The following is a 15,256-nucleotide window of genomic DNA, read 5'->3' as shown; positions in this document are numbered from 1 at the left end:
ACAAAGTGTGGATGTCACAATATAAATGACTACATGGCAATACTGGCAACTCATCTTTTAAAGATGAATCTTAGTGATTTGTGAAATCAAGAACTGAAAGGGTTTGGGTACTTTTTGTAAGACACAAAACAAAACACATTCACAGATGTACATTCAACTTTATGATGTTAGAATTTAGCTTCCCTTGAAAATATTACTTGCTTAGGTGCTGTCGTTTTTGAGAAAATGAGTAAAACAATTTCACAAATATTATTTTAGCATGTACATCAAATTTACGCAACTCTCCTGAAAATATTGCTCTTTAATTTTCCCTTTTTTGTAAAAAAAAATAACTTGACGACTAATTAAGCTGAAACTTCTACAATACATCTTCATTCACAGTGAGTAGGGATTGTCATGGCCAAAAACGTACAAAATCTACTATAAAAAGTATCAAACCCTTTAAATATTAACATTTTTTTTTTTTTTACCCATACACCGATGTATGTTAGCACTGTATACTCAGTACTTTCCCGAGTCCTGTGAAAAAATATTACAGGCATGTTACTCGGGTGGGATTCGAACCCATGACCCTTGCAATTCTAGAGCAGTGTCTTACCAACTAGACTACCGAGGTTGCCCGGCAGCTAGAGGCAGTTCGAATCCTATGTTTTGGCAGCGGGTACCCTTTAAAGAGAGATTGACAAGAACTGCTATTTATTGGCTCATATCTCAGCCTTTTTATGCAGAGTCTTTCCACCTTGACTGAAAAATCACATAAACGGTCGAACATGAGTTGGTGTTTTTAATAATCAGTGAAGAAAACCGAGAGAAGCTGAAAACAGTCAGCTCTATTAGTTAGATGCAAAAAAATGCACCATTGACATTATCAAGTGGTTTGCCAAGTTACTGGTGCATGTATACAAGACTTCTTAAAATTTGCAGTCATGTACAACAGAGGGCGACATTCGAGATGTCCATTGATACTTGGTTCTTTCTGATCTGAGCATCTGAGATGCTGAAATAAAGAACAGAGCTCACAATGATGACCAATAGAGGGGGCTATAAAAGTTTACTTGAAGGTTGCAAAGTGCTGTGAAGCAGGGCTCCAAATAACCCACGGCACCCAGAGCAATTGCCCTGGTGCCCTGTGGTTTTGCTAGCGTGCCCTTGCAAAGTTCCAATCAACTTTTAATTTTCCTCATAGAAGTGCCCTTTCAGAGGAAAATTACTGTGCCCTTCAAGAATGAAATTCAAGGCCTGGAAAGGAACTAGATTCCAAAGGTTGATAAATGGCTCTATTATCATTTGAAATTATTTAAAAAACTATATAATCATTAATCGCCTAGTATTTACACAAGCTTTAAGTTTTTTTTTTATTCTGAATGCAATCATAAAACTAAAATTGCTTTTCTACATTCCCATGTATTTTTGCAGACTACACAATTAGTTAACACTTATTTATTTTGTTATTTTGCTTAGGAAAGATGACAAGGATCATGACAAGAAGAAGGACCATGAAAAGAAGAAGAAGTACAAGACTAAGACAGAGGTAACATTATTGTACCACCATCTTGTTATCATTCTCTGGCTTAGAAAAACTTGCATGTTACTCAGCACTTAGTGTTACATAACCCTTGTGTCATAATTAGGCAATAACAGTGTGAGGAGTTGTCTTCACTGGGTGATGATATTGACCAGGTTGGTGACTGGCTGCTGTTAATGGACCCAGTCCGAAGGATCGGGTATGCAGGACTTGAAATTAACACTTCGTTGAAGGTTGGCGGATTACTCTGTGTTCAACTGCATTGCAAGGGAGACCGAGACTAATATCAACATTAACAGCTGCCACTGCACTGCTGATGGTGCCATACTTGTGCCATACACAAACCAAGACTGAAAACAAAAAAACAGCAATATCTTCAAAACGTTAGATTACCTGGCAACTTCAGGGAGAAGTAGATCAGTTTAGTCCATGATCAAAACCAAAATTGTTGATGGACTGTTGTATCTTTTGTGGCGTCCATAGCTAGACAAAACTTGGATTTTGTACTGGACCAACAAGACAGGTCTGCCTGTGACACTGTGATGTAAACTTTTTATTAAGGAAGATGAGCAGAGAACACTGTTCAAGATATTGGCGCTTTTCCGTGAAGGTTTAATTCATGTGGTTGTTTCCTGTCAACTTTGACAGTTTGTACTTTGTACGCTACCAACGTACTATGCAATGCTTAAAATCTCTAAGCTCAAATTAAACTCTCAAAGCTTTTAGACCATTCACAAATATCTTGGATGCGCCATTATGGGATTCAATCTCACTTTGTGTTGATTAGTGTACGTAGATGATTTTTAAGTGAAGCGAAGCTGCAAAGGTGTACCTAAATAAAATACCTTCCCAGATTGGTTGCTTTGTTTCCAACAAATCAACTCTATTTTAAATATACATGTAGTTGTGTGGCATTGTTACAAACTGTGGCCGTCTGTTTTTGTTTTGTATTTATAGCTTTCTATAGTTTCCAACCTCGGTTGGCAAGAACTCAGGCTGTGACGTTGCGATAGAATGGTCTATAAGGGTCTATTGAGGACATATGCTCACTAGTTTCTGTACGCCCTGAACCATCACCACATGATCACAAACCATCCAATCGGATTTTCTGATTTTTTAAAAATGTAAAGCACATGTGCTTGCAACTCTCCGTCCTCAAAGGTACAAGGAGAACATAAAACAGGCAGGGAAAGCCAACTGATTGCAAACTTTAATTCCAGTAAAGCACCGTGTTCTTTGATTGCAGATTGCGTTACTGCCCGTGGTTATATGCTGTAATTCCTTGCTGTGCATCGTTGATTATTTTGATGCTTAAGAAACAAGATAATCCTATTTCCTTTTGATGCATTGGAGATAATCAGCGGAAACGAAGTCACGATGATTTGAATTGAAAGGGAAGCATGCAAGATATGTTTTGAAGTATCTCATTTCTGGAATAATAACAAATATATGAGTTATATATATATATATAACTCATAACTGGATAACACATGTTCATTTGCAGATTACCAAAAGTACCCTTTCTTTGTTTCAACCTAAAAAAAAAATTGTTTTTAAAATATAATGAACAATATTTTTTCACATAAATTTAAAGAGTATTGGAACATTGAAGGCTTTCAGTGATCTGCACTTACCCAAGAAATTATGCATTGTTTAAAAGAGTGTTTATCATGGCCATTCAAACTTGTTTGACAACCTTTCAGGGTGTTTGTATTATTCCGTTTAGATTTGAATGGTCAAACAAATGTTTTCATTTATTGCCAAGTAAAAGGATTTGCTCAGAGAGCCCTTTAAAGTGTATTTAAAAATGCACAACTGCGGCAACCACAGTGAAGGTTTTTTGAGCCAGTGTACCAGGTGGATCAAATGTACCGTGTATCCCTGTCGAGTGAGAAACACGTACTTCTCCCAGATCTGGCTTCCTCCACCCCCAGTCTCTCTCTCTCTCTCTCTCTCTCTGGTGGCTCAAGCTGGGACAGCTTGTCAGGATTAGTAGTGTACAGGGCACCGGACGTTCCGTGATCAGTGAGTTGAAAGAATCCTGGTGGGCGTAGGAATGGTTTGCAGTCACCCAGGCAAGAGGCCAGGAACTGTGGGCCTTCATCTGTTTCTCCATTGGCCTTTTTATGCTTGGCAAGGCCTGTTTGGTTTTTTTTGAAAGAGCGAGGGTACCAATGCATTTACCAATGCATTTATTCCTTCGTAAAATGGCTTTGCCCTCTCATAGATGAAAGTCCAGGCTTGTGGGTCTGAGTCTACTTAAAGAGGTTCATAGTTTGTGTGTTCTTGAGGAAAGCATGACATAATTACCTTGATTGTTTCTCTTCACCCAGGAGTGAAAAAAAGTGCCAAATCCTCAGATGGGTTAAACACTGCAGCCAATAATTAAGGGTGTTACCAGATGTAATGTGAACAAGTTCAGGGCCACATTTCATACAGCTGCTTAAGCAGAAAAAAATGCTTAAAATGTGTCTGCTGAGCAAAAATGACCAGGATACCAGTCACAAGTTGTGCGTATGACATGGTAGTTTGGCTGGTAACCTTATTCTGGAAAGCATATTTATTGTTCTTTTCTACTTTTTGTGCTTCTTCTTCTTATCGTGTCCACACACTAGATGTTGTGTTTAAGCCAGAGCTGAACACAGCTCCTTGCAGTATATCATTGTACTCTGCAAGCAAGGTCCTCTCAGTTTTGCATTCTTGCTCCAGTAGGGGGCATCTCAGGAGGTGATCCATAGTTTGTGGCTCGGTCTTACATATGCAGGGCACGTTTTCAGAGTCTAGATATCCCCACTTCTTGAGAGACACCTCGCACCGGCCAGTTGATGTTCTTAGTCTGTTGAGGCACCTCTATTCAGCCCAACTTGATTCAGCACCGGGGGGGGGGGGGGGGGGGGGAGTTCTTCTGAAGCACTTTTTGTGCTGATAAGCAGTATGAAATCAAGCCCTGGTTGTGCTTTGAACTTCTTCTTTTAAAGTTGAAAATGGCTCATTCCAGGAAGACTCTGTAATTGTTTTAACCTGACTGCTTTCCAAGCCTCTTCGGTCACTGGTTTTATCAGGGTAATGTTAACGCACATTATCCCATTAAAACCCTAACTCCCTGGAGTTATATACTTGCATCCTTTCTAACTCTGACTAAATCCAACACCATATGGTCGCTCAACACTCAAACTGTTAGTAGACTGTGATTATGGTGGTACATCTATATGCCTGATCTTGTGTAAAAGCATAATCAGTTTATTAAAAATTCTTAGCCCAACCATTGGTTCAACAGAATATAATAAAACATTCATTTTTTATTTTATTTTATTTAACTTTTTTGTAATAAAAACTCGCACAACTGATTTCTGTCGGAGCTGAAATAAGTGACTACTGGAGCACTTGTGTCTAGATGTACCAGCAATAGTCCATGATTATAGCATGGGTCTATTTCTACCTCCATGATTATAGTGGCATATGTATACCTGATCTCCTGTTCAAGCATAGTCAGTTCAAATTCTTTGCCAATCATAGCTATTATGTCCAGCAGAATCATGTAGTTCAAAACATGCAGTTTTTTTTTCTGTTCTGCTTTTTTTTTGTAATGAACACTCCAAAATTGATTTTCGTTAGAGCAGTAAGAAGTGACATGCTGAATCACTGTTCCAGATGTAACAGCAATAGTCCATGATTACAGTGGCACATTTATGCCTTATCCTGTGTAAAGTATAATCAGTTTACTACAAATTCTTCCATGAGCGATATAAGGTCCAACAGAATCAAACAAAGCATGCAGTTTTTTGTTAGATTTTTAAAAACTTTTTTGTAATGAAAAATCAGCCAACTGATATTCTGTCAGAGTAGGAATAAGTGACATGCTGGAACACCGGTCCAGATGAAACAGCAATATCCAGTGACTGAGGCGTATGCAGGAGGGTGAGCTTTGTACAGATGGCGCGTAGCGAAAGGTGTAAGGCACCAAGAAGCATGAGATAAAACAATCAAGATGCTGAGATGCTCGTTTAGCCTATATATCACATGTATTTATCTCAACGGAGGTTGAAAGTAATTGCAAAGCTGGCAATGCTGTTTGTGGTGTGTCTAAGGACTTTCATAGACACTCTCGTTATTAAAGGAACACGTTGCCTTGGATCGGACGAGCTGGTCAAAACAAAAGCGTTTGTAACCGTTTTTTATAAAATGCATATGGTTGGAAAGATGTTTTAAAAGTAGAATACAATGATCCACACAAGTTTGCCTCGATATTGCGTGGTTTTCCTTCTACTGTGCGAACTAACATGGTCGGCCATTTATGGGAGTCAAAATTTTGACCCCCATAAATGGCCGACGTGTTAGTCGACGAGGTAAAAGGAAAACCACGCAATTTCGAGGCATGTTTGTGTGGATCATTGTATTCTACTTTTACAACATCTTTCTACCCATATGCATTTTATAAAAAACGGTTACAAACGCTTTTCAAAGACCAACTCGACCGATCCAAGGCAACGTGTTCCTTTAAACAGCAGCGAACGATTTCCCTGGGTTAGCAGAGCAAAATGCTACACAAAATGTCCTGGTTGCTACTAAAAAAACATCATTTACTACTCAATATTACCATTCAATGTGCATAAAGAATACTTAAGTCTAAATATTTTGCTATACGAAACTGTTGGGTGAAATCGTTCCCTGAATGGACTTTAATTTTGTCCTCACTCACGTGATGACTCTATCCATTGGAAAATTAGTTTCACTCAAATTTAATTTGACATTTCCCTTTCTCTTCAACAACTTTTCATTAAAGCCGTTGGACCCTTTCGGTACAGAAAAAAAAAAAAAGTTCACAGATTTACAAATAATTTACAGGGTTTACAGAAGGTTATGGTGAAAGACTTCTCTTGAAATATTAGTCCATGAAATGCTTTACTTTTTGAGAAAACGGTAAAACAATATAAATTCTCGTTAACGAGAATTACGGATTTGTTATAAACACATGTCATGACACGGCGAAACGCGCGAAAACAGGAGTGGGTTTTCCCGTTATTTTCTCCCGACTCCGATGTCCGATTGAGCCTAAATTTCCACAGGATTGTTATTTTATATATAAGTTGTGATACACGAAGTGTGGGACTTGGACCATACTGTTTACCGAAAGTGTATAATGGCTTTAAGACAGAGTCACAAAATTGAATTTGTTTACAGGGAATGATTTCGTCTAGCAATTTTGCATCACGAGAAATTTAGACTGAACTTATGTTATATAGAACTATAATAATATTGAGAAGCTAATGTGATATTTTTTGAGTAGCAAAAAAATGAAAACATTTTGTGTAGCATTTTCCTCTTCTATACGAGGGAAATCGTTCACTGGTTTATTCTCTGCCTCTTTGAAGAATCCGTCTCATGTCTCTTAGGCCTGATCTATCAGTTCTTAAAAGGGTTAGGCCACCTGAGAGGGAGAATCATACGAAAGTCAGAACATCCATGGGAACATCTTTTAAAAGTAAAACTGAGAAGAAAAGTAGGGCAAGTGGGAAATGAACTTTGCATCCTCTTTAAAGTTCTGCCTTCTTTGTTGTTGTTGTTGTTATTCCGCTAAATTTATTTGACCCAGCCCATCAAATTTGATGAATGTTTCACAAGTTGTTTTTCATTATTTAAAGAAAACTAGAGAAAGAAATTTCAGTTACTGTACTCTTTGAAGTAACAATGATGTACATTTATTTTAAACCCACAAATAAAACACGCATTATAATCTTCCTATCTGATTTGAGATTTTGTTGTCCTCAAAAAATCAGTAAGTTTTATTTATTTTATTTATGGCACACAAGCCCAACCATTGTCGGGTTTTCCCTCACCATTTTTAGACACTAGCCAGCAGGACCAATTAGCTTTTCATGTCGCTAGGTTTTCCCCTGATCAATATTTGAAAGGAAAAATACATGCTTTTCAACACTGAACTAGCCAGCAGAATCACTTACCACGAAGAGTTAAGTTTGACTGGTCCATGGGTGTTTTAACATACAGGTGTACAGCGAACCTCTGTTATTAAGGGAGAACACTTTATGTGCGTTAGCTCTCATTCTCAAATGAATGTTTATGGTACTTTTATGGTCAGATATGCCTGTTATAATGAAACTATAAGTGAATTTGTTGGAAAATGTTGAATCCCTTAAAAATGTTATTTGAGGTTGAGCTTTTGACTACAAGGACCCTTTAACGACTCGCAGAGTTGCTTCTCTTGTTTACCATGGCCCGAATCTATACTTGTTTTCACCTCGTTTATGAACATCTTCTCAGTAAGGTCAGTACAGTAAACAATCCATAGATTCCTCCAGGGCTTGTTCCTGATGAGGGCATCTCTCTCACGCATGAGAAGCGAGCTCTAGCTTTGAAGTGTTACGTACGGCGCAGTGGCTACACCAAGAGCTTAGAACCCGCTAATCCTATTTGTCCGTTCAATCAGTAGGCAGTCCTGTCCTGACATTATCTAGTTCTCTAAGCTTTTTTTCTTCCTCCTTCTATTTATTTTTTTTGCTCTTTTAAGCGTTGTCGGCATCACTTGGAAGAGCTCCTGTCAGAGAGTGTTTATTTATACTTCCATATTTTTGGGAAGTATTGATTCGTTTCACACTTGGGTGGGATGTGTTGTTGCCGGGTCGCAGTTGCGAAAATGAAATGATGAAAACAAATTTTAATGGAAGCATTTTTACTCTCTGTTCCAAGAGTTTTTAAAGTAGAGATTCAAACTTGATTGGTTTGTACAAATGTTGACATGAAATATGGCTGACATGGTACACGTGTGCGTGAATGTTCATGCGTAAAGTACACCGTTGAAAGTGTTACATGGACATTTGTCTGTTCATGCGACAATCCATGCATCATGTTCTCTGACGTGCTTGTGGCTAAAATGATCGACATTAAAGTTGACAAGTTTGATTGGATGGAAAGCACATGTTGTCTGTTGTCGGGGTGAGTCAAAGGTTAGAGTTCAGCACGCCCAGGTCAGGTGGGGGGGGGGTGAGGGGGTCAAAAAACACCTTTAAAACTAATTGAAAATTAAGGGTGTGCTCATGTGTGTTCAGCATGAAGGAAAAAACAAAATATACTTTGACTTTGAAATTTGTATAATGTGGCAAATCTTCTTAGGTTTTAAAATGTGTTTTTGTTGAAAAGATAAGGATTAAAAATGTTTAGTTCCAGGTCAGCTTAGTTCAATTGTAATCCAGTTCAATGTAGTTTTAGTCAAAACAGTTTGTCTGTTTTTAATTAGTACTACATGTACTTTGGTAATAATTTATACACAGTCATGTGACTGTTTATAAGACAGGTAACTTTAACAATTTCCCTAATTTAGTTAAGGGCCTAAATGTTGAGGTTTCTTCGGTTGCCGTTAATCCCCATGCATCTCAAAAATAGAAACAGCTGACAATGGCGAGGTACGTGTCGGGGATCGCTATTAATAAACTGTATCATGTGGCCATAAATCCCACATTATTTCCACATGCATGGCTCATAAGTTTATTACACGCAATATACGGCAAAGGAAAAGCCAACGGGAGAAGAGAGCGCCCGTTGCCAGGCCAAAAGTGGGCACCAGCCACTTCAGCCCCAGGGCTCTCACAAACCAGGTATATCTAATACGATAAGCCCTTCCCTCAAATTCCTTCACTCGTTTTTTTCTTTTTCTTCTCTCCGTTTTTCTTTCGGGAAAGAGAGAGAGGGGGAGAGAGAGTAGAAGGAGCTGAGGTATTTCTTCTTGCTTGACTTTAGAGAGGGTGGAACAGGAAAACAAGGTCGTGGGGGCCGGCCTGGCGTGATTTAATGATAAGGTAGATTGGATTCGCCGTTCAAAAGTTCATCTGAGGAGAGACGACGGGGAGACGGTCCTTTCTGGTTTGGGAGGGAGGTTTGATGCTGCCTTTTTTCCTCACCCGCCGTAGGATGAGGGGGGCTCGGATTTGATAAGTTTGGAGTCATGAATGGAGAGATATCGAGACAGGAAAGAAGATGATGAAGTGACCGTGTAGTAGATTTTCATCTACGCTGCTTTTGAATTGAGTGGGGTCCTTTTTGTGCTCTGATTGGATCATAGACAATGACATCTTTGGTGGCTCGCTGAAAAAAAGGGATCATTCCAGCGAAACATGGTAAGCGATTTAAGGAACTTCTGGTATATGAAATTGCTTTTATGTTCAAACGTAAGGGAACAAAGGCGCTCTCAGGTATCAAGTTGCGTATTGACTATCCATTATTAAATATCAGGCTTACAACTTTTCATGTATTTTGTTGATTCTTCTTCTTGGTGATCTAGAAAAGCTGGAACCAAATGTCAGGAAATGCAGGCCTTGAATTTCATTATTGAAGAGGCACTGCAATATTCCTCTTGTAAGAGGCACATCTATGAGAACATTTTTAATTTGTACTGAAACTTTGCAAAGTGCACCGCAGCAAAAGTACAGGGCACCTTAGCAATTGATATGTGTGTCGTGGGTTATTTCGAGGACTGACATTGGTTGACAAACAAATGTCAGCCATGGTGCGCCATGTTCTTTACTTCCATGGTTCCCAATAATTGGATATTTCGTTTTCAGGGCATTGGAGATTTGAAATGCTCAATAAAAGGTTCTGATACATGTAGATGTACGTGGTTCTTGCAAGAGCAATGCAGCTTTTACTTGGTAAAGGGCACCTATACATGTACATACATGTACATTTCTGTAAGAACATTTCAAGGGGCATTGAGACAATGCCTCCATTACCTTTGTATGCTTCAGACGTGATACATACTACACATACACACATCTCTGTTTATGGTTTCAACCAAGGACTTCTCTTTGTTCTCCCATTGTTTGGAGATAGTTTTTTTGTTTAAGGCCCCATTGGTTTTGTACACGAAATCAAATCAACGACGTCCTCGGTGTGGCTTTTTCCCAGATTACTTTTGTTAAAACCCTCTCCAAATCCTCGATTTGAATGCGTGGACATGCAATTTGAATGCGTGGACATGCCCACCCAGCTCTGTGTTGCTATCACTCTGTGGCCGTTGTGTTCTTTACACTTCTAAATTAAGGGGTGAAAACACTGTGTGGATGCTTGTTAGTCCACATAGTGCTTCAAACCTCTGCCTTATGTGGACCTCTCTTGATATCAGGTCCACACTTTGTATGTAATGCTTACCCACAGCTGCAGGACTTCTGCTTTGTTCATGGTAGGGAAAGGTAGGTTTTTCATAAGGGCATCTCCATGAGGAAAACATACTTGAACATTTCAAGGGGCACCAAGGCAATGTGCCCAAGGGCACACAGAGGCAATTGCCTATGTTGAATCTTTGAAGTACCAGGCCTGCTGCTCAAATGTTTAGGATATCATTTGATGATCGCTGAAGAAGTGTTTTCCAAAGTGATTTTTGGAAAATGTAGTAATTCCTTGACCTTGGTTTGCTGAGCTGCTGACGAAAAGGTTAATTTCATCTGAAAAAAAAAAAAAATCATTTCTGTTTCAGGTTGCGGGCGAGCTTCTGAAAAGACCGATTGATTTTCTGGAATCGAATGAAAATGTGGAAGCACAGATCACCGACATTGATTGAAGAAACTGGTAGAGATGATTTGATGGATGAAATGTCAAATGTAAATTTTTCATTTTGAACGGGGCCCAGAGGAGAGACAGTGAATAATTTCTAGCAAAAATCTTCTCAAAATATAACATTTACTCAACAAATCATAGTATGCCACTCTCTATTTATTACCATTTAGTGTGCCACAAACGTGTTCAGTTTAAAGAATTCTGCTCTGCACAATTGCTGAATAATTTGGTGTTCCTTTGTTGATATTCCAATATTGTCTATGAGTTTTATTGTTTGATCAATTTTTAAGTCTGGTTCACAAATAAAACAGTATAAAAAGCAAAGAATAGACATAATAATTTATTAATGGCACTGAACAGGTTTGGTAATCGACAAAGACCAGTCTTCTCACTTGGTGTGTCCGAACATTATAAGCATAACGTAACAAGCCTGTGAAAATTTGAGCTCAATTGGTCATCGAAGTTGCGAGAAAATGATGAAAGAAAACACACCCTTGTTGGACGAATTTGAAGTCTTTTATTATTTTAGTGAAAAATAACCTTTCTCAAAATCTATGGTACTTCAGAGGGAGTCGTTTCTCACAATGTTTTATACTATCAACAGCTCTCCAATGCTCGTTACCAAGTCAGTTTTTAAGTTCATTTTAATTTTGCGTAATTACCAAACGTGTACCTTCCCTTTAAACGTATTTGTCAGATAATTAACACTAATGTACAATCCCCTTTAAACGGCCCCTACTTGGTCTAGCAATTACTCACTATAATGTTTTATGGATTTTTGTATTATAAGTACATTTAGGGTTAGTGTCATCTGCACCATTAAAAATCACTCAATACTACTATTGAAGTACATTCCCTTTACACTCTTTTGGCATAACTAAGACTTGCTAATACCCAGGCCAACCGACTAAATGCCTCCAAGATAGCAAGCTTTTTTATCCTTTTTCTTTCTTCGTCCTTTTTTCCTTCCGTATTTTTTCCTCCCCACTGCCGTTTCTAAAGTTCAGCAGAGGAGAGATGTAAAGATAATTTGCTGGATCACAAATATAGAATCGAATGTGCCTGAGGCTCGGTTCAGTGGTACGTGCTGCACGGGAAAGATTTATATTTTAATAATTTCAGTCAGCCAAATGGTTTGGTGGGCGTAGTAGTAGAGGGTGCGCACGACCCGTTGCAGCGAAGGACGGCCGTGCTACTGAGAGAGAGAGAACAAAGCAGTTTAGGTGTTTACAACTTGAGATGTTGATCAAAGCGACGGAGGAATCGAACATTTATTAAGTATGATTTAACAGTTACTCCTGATGCAATCGTGCCAGTCAAGTGGAACGACCTGTAAAAAGTTACGGCGGGCACTACTTTTTTTTGTTCATAGTGAGGAAGTGAAAGGTTTGTGGGGAAATTATTGAAAAAATGAGCTTAGAATTCAGTGTACTGCCTTGTTTGTTTGCTGTTCAGAAATAAAGTGAAAATCAGTTAAGAAAAATGCAAATTGTTCTATAGATGGCAGAAAATTATTTTCAGAATTGTTTTCATGCACGGCACAGGGTTAAAGAAATTGTGTTTTCACCATTATGGGTGCATGGACTTGATTTCAGAAAGCACCAGGATTCACCTTTAAGCCATTGTATACTTTCGGATCAGAAAAAAAATAAAAGGTCACAGATTTACAAATAACTTACAGGGTTTACAGAATGGTGAAAGACTTGTCTTGAAATATTATTCCATGAAATGCTTTACTTTTTGAGAAAACATTAAAACAATATCAATTCTCGATATCGAGAATTACGGATTTATTTTAAACACATTGGGTCATGACACGGCGAAACGTGCGGAAACAAGGGTGGGTTTTCCCATTATTTTCTTCTGACTCTGATGACCGATTGAGCCTAAATTTTCACAGGTTTGTTATTTTATATATAAGTTGTGATACACGAAGTGTGGGCCTTGGATATTACTGTTTACCGAAAGTGTCCAATGGCTTTACGATGAGTTATCGTTATTACAATAGTGATTTGTATTGTGACAACTCACTTTGCTTAGCAATTCAATTAAGAATACACAGTTAAGATTGATCTTAGCTCTTCGTGAAATTTGCTCCAGGCAGTTGTGAGTACAGTGTGAACTTTCAGATACAGTGTACATATAGTGTAGATGTACATGTACATCCATTTATTAGAAGGAAGGTTCAATTGAAAAAAAAAGTAATTCTTACACTGGATTGTTCCTATAGCCCCTACCATTCAATTTCCTCAGTAAAAAAAAAATATAATCCTTTTTCTTCTTCGATGAAAAACCGTAGAACCATCATTCATGTCTTGGATGAAAAGCCACTGGCCGCTTGTAAAGAGATGTGTTTATTAAATTAAAAAAACTACAATATCTCTGAAAGCGACTCCGAACTTAAACATGTTTTTTTCTTCTTCATAAATTGAATGACTATTCATAAATATGGAAAACCACTAGAGATATGAAATCAATTGACAAGACTCTGACTATCTCCTGCTTGTGTTTGTGATGCTTTCATCCGATCGTTAAAGGCAACAAAGCGCCTTGTGTGTATAGCGGACAATGTCAGCGGGCTTTTATAAGAGTAAATTGCGAACAAACGGAACCGGGATGCTAGGGCTCTCTCCTGGTCTCATGAGGGAGGCAAGCTTCGCTTGTTTTGTCTCTCTCTACATTCTTGGATCTATGATTCGGAAGACGAAAAGAAAGACAAACCCATCTTGGTTTTCTCTGAGAATTCTCAGGAGGGGGTCGGACGTTTCTCTCTCTCTCAATCCATCTGAATGTGACCAGTGCTTCTTGTAGAATCTTAGAGTTGGGGTTGTCGGAAGAGAGGAAGAATGTAGTAGCGCTAGGACTCAAGGCGTCATGGCTCCGCATGTTTTGCCCTTATTGGATTAGATTTCTGAATATGTCTCTTCTTTCCCCGAGATATGTCACTGGTAAGGGTTGTGGGTTGTTTTATTTGTGCGTGTAGTTATTCATGGTGTAGGGCCTATGTACATTAGGTTGAGTGTGTGATTCGGTTGGAGAGATCGATAAAAATAACATACATGATGTCAACCACATTCTATGTGTACAGTGTCAGGCCTCGAATTTCATCACTAAAAGGGCGGCAAGACCGTTTTCAATTTGCAAAGGGCACTTCCATTGGAAAATCTTAAAGCCAATGGGAAACTTTTGAAGGGGCACCAAGGCAAAGACCAATACCAGCGGCATTGAAGGCCCTGGCCTCCGCTGTCTGTGTGTAATTCCCGGCCTGCAGTGTAGACTTATTCACAAAATGAATTAAGGGGGTATGCTTTAAAACAAAGTTTTTGTTTTTATTCCTGTCTACATACATTCAGTTTTGCATGAGGCCTAATTGATAATTGATATTTTCTTGTAGTATGTGCATTCTGTATTTGTCTTAAATGCAGCACTCTCTAGCATGAGTTTCATGCTAGATAGAATTTTTTTTATTTTTTGAGAAAGTTCATTCACACTATCCTGTATTTTCTTAAAGATATGTCGTTTTGTTGGCCACAAGAAAGTACAATCACTCATCCTTCACTGTTGTTTTATTGTACTTGCGTAAAAAGTACGTACATAGCATACACCTTAGAATTTTCTCCAGATTCAAAGCCCAGCATAGTCTTTAATGCCAGACATCACTTTCTCTCTAAATATAGACAGAATTTGGAAAAAACAAGTCAGGTCTTTATCAGTCAAAGCAGGTATATTGTCAACGGCACTGCATTCAGCCATTCATCAATGTTGCCCAAGCTACGTCATTGTCAAAGAGCTTTTGCGTGAACATGTGCACAAAAGACTTAATGTAAAACCATTTTGTTCTTGCCTTTGCTCTTTCTGATTCAATGAATTCTAAGGTTTTTTAATCGGCCATGTTCTTGGAGGTTACAGATATGCAGATGTTTGTGTAGTAGGCCTGCAGTTGTTGAACTACCATTTACTCCAGAGTCCTCAACCTGAAAATGGTACATGTAGGCAGTACATGTACCTGACGATGGTACCTGAGGATGGTACCTGAAGATAGTAAATGTACCTTAAAATGGTACCTGAAGATGGTACCTGAAGATGGTACCTGAAGATGGTACCTGAAGATGGTAAATGTACCTTAAAATGGTACCTGAAGATGGTACCTGGAGATGGTACCTGAAG

At 38.6% G+C, this 15,256-nt stretch overlaps 1 protein-coding gene across 1 annotated transcript in view; it reads left to right on the top strand.

Moving 5' to 3' along the window:
* LOC139939731 (uncharacterized) overlaps nucleotides 1-15,256 on the top strand; it is a 155,422-nt gene that overhangs the window by 18,791 nt on the left and 121,375 nt on the right. Inside the window, exon 2 of the mRNA XM_071935822.1 lies at nucleotides 1,462-1,531. Within this exon, the coding sequence (XP_071791923.1) occupies nucleotides 1,462-1,531 (70 nt within the window). The remainder of the gene's footprint in view (nucleotides 1-1,461; nucleotides 1,532-15,256) is intronic.

The sequence above is a fragment of the Asterias amurensis genome, chromosome 7 (genome assembly GCF_032118995.1).
Source record: "Asterias amurensis chromosome 7, ASM3211899v1".
Classification (NCBI taxonomy): domain Eukaryota; kingdom Metazoa; phylum Echinodermata; class Asteroidea; order Forcipulatida; family Asteriidae; genus Asterias; species Asterias amurensis.
The sequence above is the reverse complement of the archived record's forward strand: the minus strand, read 5'-3'. Positions and strand labels throughout refer to the sequence as shown.